At 35.6% G+C, this 13,594-nt stretch overlaps 1 protein-coding gene across 6 annotated transcripts in view; it reads left to right on the forward strand.

Moving 5' to 3' along the window:
* FSTL5 (follistatin like 5) overlaps window positions 1-13,594 on the forward strand; it is an 837,077-nt gene that overhangs the window by 762,249 nt on the left and 61,234 nt on the right. For all 6 annotated transcript variants that reach the window (XM_051831718.2, XM_051831717.2, XM_051831719.2 and 3 more), the window contains 2 exons: window positions 1,210-1,317; window positions 5,449-5,573. In XM_051831718.2, the coding sequence (XP_051687678.2) occupies window positions 1,210-1,317; window positions 5,449-5,573 (233 nt within the window). The remainder of the gene's footprint in view (window positions 1-1,209; window positions 1,318-5,448; window positions 5,574-13,594) is intronic.

A 13,594-nucleotide genomic window follows, 5' to 3' on the forward strand; every position in this document is an offset into this window, starting at 1 on the left:
TTTACCATGCAGAAAGTAGTATATGCAATGCAACCACCTCATCCCTCCAGAAGGGAATGGGATTGATCGTTGGTTTAAATATTTGTGGTTCACCAAGTGCTCTCCCTTCTCAGAGAATATTGCTGTTACCTGATGGCAAAACTATATCTTTGCTCTGTTTGCAAGAAAGGGGTAAAGACATTGATATAAAAATGTTTAAATATGTCTCTTCAGAAATCTGATAATCACTTTCAGTTACCCTTCAATATTGAGAATTTAAAGTAGGTGAAAATCAAGACATGATTTTCAAAGAGGTATATTAGTAAGACTAATTTTTCAACTTCCAAATAAAAATATGAATTTGCATATGCCCAGCCACAATTATAGTATATCTGTAACTAACCTACTGGGAAGACCATTCTATTATGAATTAGAGCTTAGAAAGTTCTCTAAAGATATTTAGCTGTACTTTGAGAAGAAATGCTTTCATTATTGAATAAATGTTGTTTTATTGAATACAATTTAAGTTATAAAATTAGAAAACATATATGAGTAACTACTACAGGAAATTACCTTTAAAAGCTGTTAGCTTGTAATATAAATAGCTTGAAATTAAGGTAAGTAAAATAACTTCCTTGCAGCAATTTGTTTTCTGGGAGTTGTTTTAAGTAAATGCTAAATATTATAAATATTAGCAGAAAAACACATTTACCATACCAAGCATAGTGCAAAAAAAAATGCCTCTTTATATTTATGTGGTTTTGGATTTCTCATTAAGGAAATTAAATTAGGTAATCAGTTTTTAGAGTTAACAATCATATATCATATTGTTGGTGCTTTAGCATTATAGATGATCAAGTCCCAAACCAGTATGAGGGTGGTAGAAAACTAACAGGATAAGCATTTTTTCTCACCTGAATTCAATACTTGAATAAAACAAAAATCTTAATCTTTTGTGTCTTCAGTTTCTAAATACCTTTTTCTTAACATCCAATTTGTATAAGTAACAAATGACCATAAAAACTAATAAAATTTTGGAAATAATGAATAAATTTTAAAGTAAACTTATTTCCAAATTAATCAAAAAAGGTTTAGAAACATAGATAGTTGGAAAAATAAATAATGAACCTAACATAAAAATTCTTGAAACCTTTCATAGTTTGGGAAATAATTTTAAACAAATATTCCAGATGAATACACTTATTTTTCCCTATTTTTTCCTTATTATAGGCAGTGAGCACAGACCCTGTCCCAGTTAAACTGCACTACGACAAATCACACGACCAGGTCTGGGTGCACAGCTGGGGCTCCATGGATAAGGCATCACCCACACTGCAGGTAAGTGCATCTCAGTATACACGAGAAAATAATAAGTTTTAATCCTTTTGATATCTTCCTTGATATTTATGAACATTTAACGACGACATTCTTCCAAATGAAGATAGTAGCATTATTCCCAATGAAAGAGACAAAAAAGAAGTTGTTACTCAAGTACTTTTTTGATTGGAAAAATCACAGGTCAGATTTATTAAAGGCTGTATGTCTAGGCAAAAAGAATATCATATGATGACAACATTGATGCTTTTAGGGGAAACAAGTCATAATTCATCTGTCTTGGTGAGTTTGCTGTTGCCATAATAGACTGCCTAAGATGGTGATTTATAGGGAACAGAGGTTTACCTTGGCCGGCAGTCCTGGAATCTGGGAAGTCCAAGGTCATGGAGGCAGCTTATGTGAGGGTCTCCGTGCTGCGTATTTGCAGGTAGCGGGCATCACACAACAACATGGATGGAGCATGTCAGAGAGCTCTCACTGTGGTAACAAAGATGCTCTCTAAATCCATTAATCCACTCGTGAAGGCAGCCCTGAAACCTCCCCTCCTCACACCACAGCATTGAGACTAATGCATGGACTTTTAGGGGACACATTCAACCATCACAGTTACTAATACAAGGAGAAGAGATGTCATGTATCTCACAGATACATTTTTAATATTACCATATTTCCCTCCCTTCCTCAATCTTCCTCCTCCTTTCCTTTGTTTTTTTCTTTAATTTTTGTCAAAATGTACTTTTAATTTACTTTATAATTACAGCCTTAACACATCACTAACCTTAATGTTCAACAAGTAAAAAATGGAAAGATCACAGTTCCACAGGAATATAGACAAGGGCTATAAACAAATAATCAAATCATAAGATGTCTTTCATTCTTACATATTGGGATTTTTTTGTATTCCGTATTAACTACCACACATCAGAAAGAAACATACATGTGTGTTTTTGGAACATATGATATTTGTCCTTTTAAGCATAATTATCTCCAGTTTCATCCGTTTTGTTGCAAAAGACAGGATTTCATTCTTTTTATGGCTGAGTTGTATTCCATCCTGTAATTGCAACACAATTTTTATCCAGTCCTCAGTTGATAGACATCTGGGTTGATCCGGTATCTTAGCTTCTGTGAATCGAGCTGCTATAAACGTGGGGATGATAACAACTCTTTCACATGTTGGTTTCATTTCCTTTGGGTAAATTCCCAGGAACTGGCTAATTTTTAATGAGGGAATTTGTGTAATTTTGTGCTGTGTCCAGCATGGCAGGGTGTTAGGTAAACCAGAAAGAGGAACGGTGTTGCATAGATTAAGGAAGCAGACTCAGATTAAAGATTTAAATGTGGGGAAACCGCGGGACACTCTGTCCACTGCCGAAGTGGAGACAGAAGCAGAGACCCAGACATCTGGTTACTCCAAGTACTTAGTATCAGCAGTGGCATGATTGGTTGATCATAAAAAATGTACAGTTTCCTGCAAACAGGAATTTATGATGAAGGGGTTTAAGCACAGGGAAACAGGGAACAGTGGGGAGTTTCGGTGTTTACAGGAAGGACTTGTCTGATTGGAACCGGGATTGAGAGAACAACCCCAGTGTTGATGAGTCATGAGGGAGAATAACTGTTAACAGGGGCGAACCTGGCACTTGCTGTTTCCCAGGCCCGCAGCATCCCCATAGCTGTCTCAGCATCATGTCAAGTGACCCTTGCCACTGACATAGCTCAGCCTTTGCAGGCAGGCCAAGCATGCCTGCAGCAGAATTCCTGCTGTGCGGTGGGCTCCAAAGCCTAGGCCTCTAAGAGAACCAGCCACGTGCTGCTCCCAACAATTTTGCTACTGCTTCAAAGTTGTTTATTGCAGAATATCACGGGCAGAAAAAATATATCAATTTTAATCGTGATACTTTGGCACAGTCCACAGATTTTTGGAGTAACTAGTTGGAAAGAAAATAGGAATGGAATTGAAAGAAATGTTTTGTGCTAGACAAATGTTTTCTGCTAGCATTCAAATTGCCTTGTTATAGTACTACTGTCTTGAATATGCATCTCCTTACAAGACAGTAAATCATTAGCCTCTGGCCATTTTTCAGTAAAGTAGCTTGGATAGAATATTTTTATTTTCGATTATTTGCCACTAACAAAATGTTAATGTTTCTGAGGTATTTTCATTATTACGATGTGTATTCATAAATGGCAGATCATTTGAAATGAAATATTTAGATAAAATATTGATGGTATAATTTATATGTTCTAGATATAAGTGTCATTTGAGCCATCTAAAACATAAAATGTAATTTCAGTTATCTGTTGTTGCAAATCAGCCTCCGCAAAACTTTATGTTTTAAAATTAAACAAAGCTAAAAAATCATTTATGCTTCACAATTCTGTGACTTGGTTTTTGGGAAATTCTGCCAGTGTGATGTAAGAGTGATCATGTGACGCCAATGATCTGGTAAGAGCTGGAGGGTCTTTATGACCTCATCCCCCTGTCTGTGACCTGCTAGTGTTGTTCAGCTGGGTATCTGCTGCTTTTTTTAAGGTTTTTATTTAATGAATACAAATTTTCATATGTACGGCTTTTAGGGGTATAGTGTTTCTCCCCGCTCCCATTCCTGCCCGCCTTCCCACCCGCACTCCCATCCCACTTCCCACTCCATCTCCCATTTTCCATTAAGGTTCCTTTTTAATTGACTTGCTATACAGAAGACCAACATAGAGATTTCAACTATTTGCACCCACACAGACACACAAGTATAAAGTACAGTTTGGAGACAGGTTTTACCGCTAATTCTCCTAGTACAGCTCATTAAGGACAGCGGGGTATCATCTCTACTGAGCATGTGGCTGCTTTCAACAAGTATTATCAACCTGATTGGTTCAGGGTGCAGGAAAGTGGAAGCTGTAAGGTTAGTTAAGGTTGAAGCTCCATATAAAGCAGTAGCATTGCTTACCCAAATTCAAGAGAACCGAGTATAAACAGCATTATCCAACCAGAGCCCGCTGGCAAAGAGACATGAATGAAGCAAAATCTATAATTTCTAGGGCACTTAAGACATTAAGGATCATTTTATGTTTTGTTTTTTAACTGTAATGTAAATTATTCTGTAGTGACTATTATAAGAGTTTATTTTCAATGAACATGGAAATTCCCAGTGGAAATCAATGAAAGTACATAAATTTGAATGAAGAAAAAAAATGCCATTTTGGAGAAAATAATCCCTAATAGTAAAAATGTTATTTACTTCTGTCCTGAAGACCAAAGGAAAATACTTAGTTTGTGAGGCGTATTAATATTCAACAAAGAAAGCCAGTCAAAAGTTCAGGAGGTGAATTTTGTAGCCAAATGGGCAAAGTATTTAAAAGGGGAAAAATGGAAAGCAGTAAAGAAAGACTTTTAAAAGGTTAACACTGAACAATGGTTCTGTGACAGGAACAATGAAAAGAAACATGAGGCATAAGAAAGAGCTGATAGAATATTGTATAGAATTGGGTTTGAGGAATAAAAGAGTTCCAATGGAGTGATCTTTTCTTTAGTGAACTAAAAAGGCTTGAAACCAATTAGTGTTGAAAAAAGAAACTCCTTTGATTAAAACTTGCTTAAAGAAATCATTTTGAATGTGAAGGAGGAAAAATTTTAAGGTGTGATTTTATATGCTCTAAAATTTTGTAAAGTAATATAATTCATTGGATTTACTTTGTAGTTTCCAGATTCATTTTGCCAGTTTTATCCTACAGAGGGAAATGTTTCCTAAGATTTTCTTTATATCATGTATATGGTTGCTTTTATTTTTCTCATGATGGCCAAATTATCCTTTAATAATGCCAAAATTATCACTTGAATAATAATATGCAATTTGCTGATATGCATATCAATTTGTTATTATTTTAAGCAGGAATTGTTCAAGGCAAATATTTTTCCTTTATAGTTATTTATAGAAACTGAAGTTTCTATACTGAAAATTAGCAAAGCAATTACAATATTGCAGTTTGCTTAATATTATAGTACTTTAAAGAGAGACAATAGAGTGCATGCAAACAACTCTCATGAAGTGACTTTTTTCATCTCTGAATACAAGTGAAACTCATTCTATTAAGTGAATGCAATACTGAACCCTAATTAGGTTGTGTCATATTTAGGTAATAACCCAGGCCAGTGGGAATATTCCTCACCACACCATCCACACCCAGCCAGTGGGAAAGCAGTTCGACAGAGTTGATGATTTTTTCATTCCCACCACAACACTCATTATCACACATATGAGGTAAGTGTAAGTTAAATCATCAGCTTTTTATGATTTTGATATAATTTTAATAGTCATGTAAAATCATTAAAATATTAATTATAGAAGATAAACAAGTGTCATTGTACATGATTCAGCTTTGTCACATTTGCTTGATGAGCCTTAATTTACCAACAGTAGTGATTAATTTCCATCATATTTGTAATGCCTGTAGAGAAATGAATCTATAAAGCTGTAATTGCATTTTTATTAATTCATGGATTAGTAATTTTTCCAGTTGTTATTAAGATATTTACTAGTTTCTTGGAAAATGCTTGGCATTTCTTGAAAAAGGAATTTGAAAGAGTATTACCTCTCAAATGGAGGGAATGTTCATTTGAACTTGGCATGATGAAAGAAACACCATCATTTAATTTTAATATATTTTATTACACTCTTGTATCATTTTTGCTTATACTGAAATACATATAAAATTGTACTAGGAAATATGGTTAGTTGAAATGAAGTCTGCGCTTGTTTGATTAGACATGTTACTGTTTTCCATCTCTCTGTGTATTTACAAGAAGTAGAAATGTAATGTTAACTTCTAGTGATACTATCTGAAAACTTTATCGAAGTAGTTTCTTAAAATGAGATTTTCGAGGTTTCAAGATGATGGAATAGTGACAGGGTGGTCTGAATTGGGTTAAGTGAAATTAATGTAAAAAAAGTGGAGAAGGTACACTCTCAGAGTAGGGCTGCAGGGTAGGGCTACAGGGGGAGGTCCTGAAGGAGTAGTAGAGACTACCTGGACCCATGTGGAAGTTGCAGACGTTGAGCAAAGAACAGAAAACAACAAATAACCCAGCAGCTTGGATCCAAGGGAAAAAGCACCTGCCAGGGCAAACCAGGTGAGATCAGACTGCATGGGCCTGTGTCGTTGTTGATACAGCTGTAGGGAGAACTTGGTAAACTGCACTGTTTCAATGTGGGGTTGGCAAGGGAAGCAGTGCATCTCTCTCTCTCTCTCTCTCTCTCTCTCTCTCTCTCTCTCCCCTTCTACCCACTATGGCAGCACAGCAGCAACCTGCAGCCAGTGGTGGGAGGGCTGGCACCAATTTTGGATGTAGGCAGGTGATGGCTGCCCCACTTTCTGTGTGCGTACCCACATACTACTGGGGTTGCCCTCTACCCAGTAAGCAGGGCAACCACAGAAGTTCAGGAGCAATTGGAAGAGATGGTCTCCACACTGCCAGCTGCACCCACCAGCAATAGATGGAGATAGGAAGCCATCCCCATGGAAGGGAAGGTCTGCCTGCAGAACTCTCCTATGCACCCAGCACAATGTGAAGCCAACTGGGCTGCGGCTGCTGGGTGTAGAGTGCGCCTGTGACCCAGAGGTCTTTTTAGAGAGAAAACCTGCATTCCCCACAGAATTTAAATCTGATTAAAAGACCAGACTAGATCCAATGGGCTGAAACACACATGGACAATGGCTCTGCAAACACCTGTCTTCCTAAGGACAAGACGGGCTAGGGGGGTGAGTGGCTACACTTGCACTCTGTGACTCCAGAGCCCTGGGTGCTGAGACTGAGAAAACACTGAGACTTTATGAGAGGAGTCAGGGTGTAGCTGGGTTCTAGGCAATCACAGAGTGCTGCTGTACACTCTCAGAGCTCCCTGGTTGCCTAGAGCCGTTCATAGCAGAGGGAACCGTGCTCACAATAAAGACTGCACAGATCATATATGCGGTTCATATGGCAGTGCAGATGAGACTTGAATAAAATGGGGACTAACACCTAGACATTCCTCAGCTTGGAAGACAAGAAGTGGTCTCACCAACAGAAGTGACTATTCTCCTTCCAGTAACCAGAGGAGAGCTAGCATGCCCAACTAGGGTGTTACCCTGGATAGCTACCCCATCCTGGAACACAGACCAGAGAACCCTAGCCAACCACCATGCACCTCTTGGTATTCGCTGAAAGTGTAGACATACCACTAAGCCACAGAGACATACGTCAAAGATAAATGCCATCAGAGGAAAAAATAAAAATAAAAAAAAAACACAACAGTGTACAAATGCCTAGAAATAAATGCAGAAATTCAACAAACAAGAATAGGGAAGACATATGACCTCCCCAAAGGAAAACAACAGCATTTCAATATTAGAATGTGAAAATGAAGAGATTGAAAAGATGACATAAATAGAATTCAAAAAATTAATCATAGGATTTCTCAAAAGCAATCAGAAGAAAATTTATAAACTAAAGAAAATCTATACAATATGGATGAAAATTTTAAGGAGAAATCAAGATGAAATATTAGAAATGAAGAATTCAATAGATCAAATAAAAAATGCAGTGGAAAGTCTAGACAACAGAGTTAGTGAGGCAGAAGAAAGAATATCTGGTCTAGAAGACAAATCTCTGGAAATATTATAGTCAGACTGAAAAAAAGAAGAAGAAGAAATTAGAAAACTAAAAAAAAAAAAAAAAAAAAAAAAAAACGGTGTTGAAACTCTATGGGATACTATGAAAAGACCCAATAATCAAGTATTAGGAGTGTCTGAACATGTGGAAAGAGAGAAGGGACTAGAACTATTTAGTGACATAATTACTGAAAACTTCCCTATTTGGGAAAGAAAGCATTGTCCATGTACAGGAAACACATAGAACTCCTAATAGACATAACCAGAAAAGAGCTTCACGACATGTTGTAGTCAAACTTTCCACAGTAAAGCATAAAGAAAAGATTCTAAAATGTGCATGATAGAAATGCCAGATTGCTTTCAGAGGATCTCCAATTAGACTCACAGCTGACTTATCAGAAATGCTGTAAGATGGAAGACAATGGCAAGATACAGTCCAGATCTTAAGAGAAAAAAAAAAAAAACCTGAATGCTATACACTGCAAATATGCCATTTATGAGTGAAGATGAAAAAAGACCTTCCATAACAAATGGAAATTGAAAGAATTTGTCACCACTCATACAGCCATGCAAAAAACGCTAAAGGATGTGCTACACACAGAAAGAAATAATCATCATCATGAAAGAATGCAAAGACAGAAAATCCCACAGTACAAGTACAAAAAAAATCCAAATGGCAGGAATACTCATGAAAAAATGGCAGGAACAAATAGTTACTTTTCAATAGTTACCTTTATTGTAAATGGCCTCAACTCTCCAGTTAAAAGATACAGACTGGCTGAATGGATTAAAAAACAAGACCTATATATTTGCTGCCTACAAAAAACATACCTTATCAACAAAGATACATGTAGACTGAAAGTGAAAGGATGGAAAAAAATATTCCATGCTAGCTGAAAGAAAGAAAGCACAGATATAGCCACCTAATATTAGACAAAATGGACATTAACAAAAAAATACTGTTTCAAAGAGACAGAGGACAATATGTAATGACTAGGGGATTTATACAACAAGAAGACATAACTATTATACATATATATGCACCCAATTACAGGGTGCCAGCCTATTTAAAAGAAATGTTAACAGATCTGGCGTGGGCACTTTAGTGCAGTAGGTTAATCCTCTGCCTGCAGCACTGGCATCCCATATGTTGCCAGTTCTAGTCCCAGCTGCTCCTCTTCCAATCTGGCTCTCTACTGTGGCCTGGGAAAGCAGTAGAAGATACCCCAAGTGCTTGGGCCCCTGAACCCTCATGGGAGACCAGAAAGAAACTTCTGGCTCCTGGCTTCAGATCAGCACAGCTCTGGCAGTTAGTGAAGAAACAACAGAGCTAATTAACACTATAGACCAAATGGACCTAACTGATATCTAAGGAACTTTTCACCCCACAGTTGTAGAATACACATTCTTCTCAGCAATGCCTAGAATGTTCTCTAGAATAGACTACACGCTGGCCATAAAGCAAGTCTCAGCAAATTAAAAAAAAAATAGTAATAATAGCCTGCAACTTCTCTGATCATGATGGATTGAAGTTTGAAACCAACAACTCCAGAATCTGAAGAACATATGAAAACACATGGAGACTGAATGACATGCACCTAAATGAACAGTGGGTTATTGAAAAAAATCAAAACAGAAATCAAAAAATTCTGGAAATGAGTGAAGATAACAATACATCATATCAAAACTTATGGGATACAGCAAAAGCTGAGTTAAGAGAGAATTTTATAGCAATTAGTGCCTACATCAATAAATTGCAAAGTCTCCAAGTAAATGAGCTGTGAATGCATCTCAAAGACCAAGAAATATAACAACAAACCAAACCATAAATCAGTAGGAAGAAAGTAATAACTAAAATTAAGGCAGAAATAAACAAAATTGAAACAAAAAAAACACAAAAGGTCACTGAAATGAAGAGCTGTTTTTTGAAAAAAATAAACAAAATTGACACACCACTGGACTCACTAAAAAAGAGGGCAAAGACCCAAATCAATAAAATCCGAGATGAAAAAGGAAATGTAACAGATACCACAAAAGTAAGAAGAATCATCAGGAATCACTACAAAGAGCTGTATGCCAACAAATTAGGAAACCTAGAAGAAACTGATAGATTCTTGGACACATATAACCTACATAAATTCAATAATGAAGTCACAGAAGAGATAAATAGACCAACAACCAAAATGGAGATTCAATCAGTAATAAATACCCTTCCAACAAAGAAAAGCCCAGGTCCCAGTGTATTCCCTACTGAATTCTACCAGACATGTAAAGAAGAACTAATTCAAATTATTCTCGAGCTATTCAAAACTATTGAAATGGAGGGAATCCTTCCAAACTCCTTCTATGAAGCCTGCATCACCTTAATTTCTAAGCCAGAAAGAGATCTGACAGAGAAAGAGAACTACAGACAATATCCCTGATGAACATAGATGTAGAAATCCTCTACAAAATACTAACCAATCTAATCCAATGACACATCAGAAATATCATTCACCCAGACCAAGTGTGATTTATCCCTGGTATGCAGGAATGTTTCAACATCCAAAAATCAATAAACATGATAAACCACATTAACAAACTGAAGACCAAAAATCATATTATTATCTCAATAGATGCAAAGAAAGCATTTGACAAAAATCAACACCCTTTTATGATAAAAACTTTAAGCAAATTGGATATAGAAGGAACATTCCTCAACATAATCAAATCTATTTACAACCAACCTATAGCCATCATCTTACTGAATGGGGGAAAAATTGAAGGCAATACCTTTAAAATACAGAATTAGACTAGGATGCCCATTCTCACCATTGCTATTTAATATAGTCATGGAAATTTTAGCCAGAGCCATCAGGCAAAAAAGTAATGAAAGGGTTACAAATACAGAAGGAAGAAGCCAAACTATCCTTTTTTGCTGAGGACATGATTCTATACATAGGAAACTCAAAAGACTCCATGAGGAGACTATTAGACCTCATAAAAGAGCTTGGTAAAGTAGCAGGATACAAAATCAACACACAAAAATCAATAGCCTTTGTATACACAGACAATGTCTTAGCTGAGAATGAACTTCTAAGATCAATCCCATTCACAATAACTACAAAAAATTAAATTCCTTGGAATAAATTTGACCAAGGAAGTCAAGGATCTCTATCTGAAAATTATAAAACACTAGAAAAGAAATAGAAGAAGTCATTAAAAAGTTCAAAACGCTTCCATGTTCATGGATTGGAAGAATCAACATCATCAAAATGTCCATTACAGATTCAGTGCAGTCCCAATTTCAGATCTTGAATTATCAATGCTAAAATTCATATAGAAACAAAAAAGACCCTGAATAGCTAAAGCAATCTTAAACAATAAAAATGAAAGCTGGAGGTATCACAATACTGAACCACAAGACAAACTATAGGGCAGTAATAATTTAAACAGCCTGGTACTGGCACACACAAAAAAAATTGTGTAGACCAATGGATCAGAATAGAAACTCTAGAAATTAATCCACTTTTCTACAACTGTCTTAGCTTTGACAAAGGAGCAAAAATCGACCCCTGGATCCAAGATAGTTTCTTCAACAAACAGTGTTGGGAAAACTAGATCTCCACATGGAAAGATATGAAACAAGACCCCTACCTTATGCCTTACATAAAAATCCACTAAAAATGGATTAGAGACCTAAATCTACAACATGATACCATCAAATTACTAGAGAACATTGGGGAAACTCTACAAGACATTGACACAGGGAAAGACTTCTTGGAAAAGACCCCAGAAGCACAGGTACTCAAAGCCAAAATTAACAAGCAGGATAACATCAAACTGAGAAGCTTCTGCACTGCAAAAGAAACACTCAGTGAAGTTAAGAGGCAACCAACAGAATGAGAGAAAATATTTGGAAACTATGCAACTGATAAAGGATTAACCTCCAGATTTTATAAAGAGCTGAAGAAACTCAACAACTATAAAATAAACATCCTAGTCAAGAAATGTAAAAAGGACCTGAACAGACATTTTTCAAGAGAGGAAATTCATATGGCCAATAGACACATGAAAAAGTGCTCAGAATCACTAGCCATCAGGGAAATGCAAATTAAAACCACAGTGAGGTTTCACCTCACTCTCGTTAGGATGGCTGTCATATAGAAATCAGCAAATAGCAAATGCTACCGAGGATGTGGGGAGAACGTACCCTAATCCACTGTTGGTGGGAATGTAAGCCAGTACAGCCACTATGGAAGACAGTATGGAGATATCTCAGAAATCTAAATATAGATATATAACCCAGCCATCCCACTCCTGGGAATTTATCCAAAGGAAATGAAATCAGTATATGAAAGTGTGATCTGTACCCCTATATTCATTTCAGCTTTATTTACAAAGGCTAAAATATAGAATTGACCTAGATGTCCATCAATTGAAGACTGGATAAAGAAATTATGATATATATACACTATGGAATACTACACAGTGGTAAAATAAATGCTGTCATTTGCAATTAAATGGATGCAACTGGAAACCATGGTACTTCATGAAATAAGCCAGTCACAAAAGGACAAATACTAAATGGTATCTATTATCTGTTGTAACTAATGAAGTACTTAAAAGGTAATTTATGGGAATGAAACTGACACCTTGAGATATCATGAATTTGAACAGCCCTTGCCTTGACTGTTGAGGAACAATGGTTTTTTGTTTGTTTTTGTTCTCTGTTTATTTTTCTTTTTCTTTTTACTATTCATTGAACTGTCTACATACATAGTGTAGGGTTAATCATATGAAAATTGATTGCATAATCAACTGAAAATTGATCTCTGTAAAATAAATAAAATTGGGACAGGAAGAGGAAGACAGGTGGGAATATATGTAAGAGGGAGGAAGGAAGTGAGGAATCACAATTTCCCAAATTTGTATATATTACATGCATGAAGTTGTGTTCCTTAAACTAAATTTAAAAATGAAGAGAATTTCAGTGTACCATCATTTGTTAACATGTATATTGGTAATCTGTCAAAACAATTTAAAAATATTTGTTTGGCAATGTTTAAAATGAATCTGAACCAAAGAAATATTTTATCTTTTTTTCCCCAAATGAATTCTGATGTGTGGGATCTGCTCTAGTATGTTTTAAGTGCCATTATTTGGTTTTTCTATGTTTGATTTCCTTCCATTCCACATAAAATAATATCACCTAAAATATGAAGTTGTAAAAATCTTTAAAGTGTACAAAATTCAACTTTTCAAAAGTAAAATGTATAATTAATAAATCATAATTTTTACTCACAGCCAAAGATGGAACAAAATATTTATTGCATGGTCAATGTGTTTTTAGATAGTTCAATGTTTACATCTATTAATTATTTTCACAATGTGCATATATGCTCATAAGTAGCTATAAAAATTCATAACATACTATTGTAATTATTATATTATATGGAAATAAGTAGTAGTTATTAAAACTACACAATATTTGAAAGTATTTACAACAAGGTCATAATTTTTACATTATTGGTGTTGGATCTTATAACCGATGAACATTGATTTGTTATTTTCAAGTTCTTGATAAATTATTAGTAACCAATAATTAAATATATAACACTTGCCTTTATTTATGCTACTCATGTATTTCCAATCA

The sequence above is a fragment of the Oryctolagus cuniculus genome, chromosome 8 (genome assembly GCF_964237555.1).
Source record: "Oryctolagus cuniculus chromosome 8, mOryCun1.1, whole genome shotgun sequence".
NCBI lineage: Eukaryota > Metazoa > Chordata > Mammalia > Lagomorpha > Leporidae > Oryctolagus > Oryctolagus cuniculus.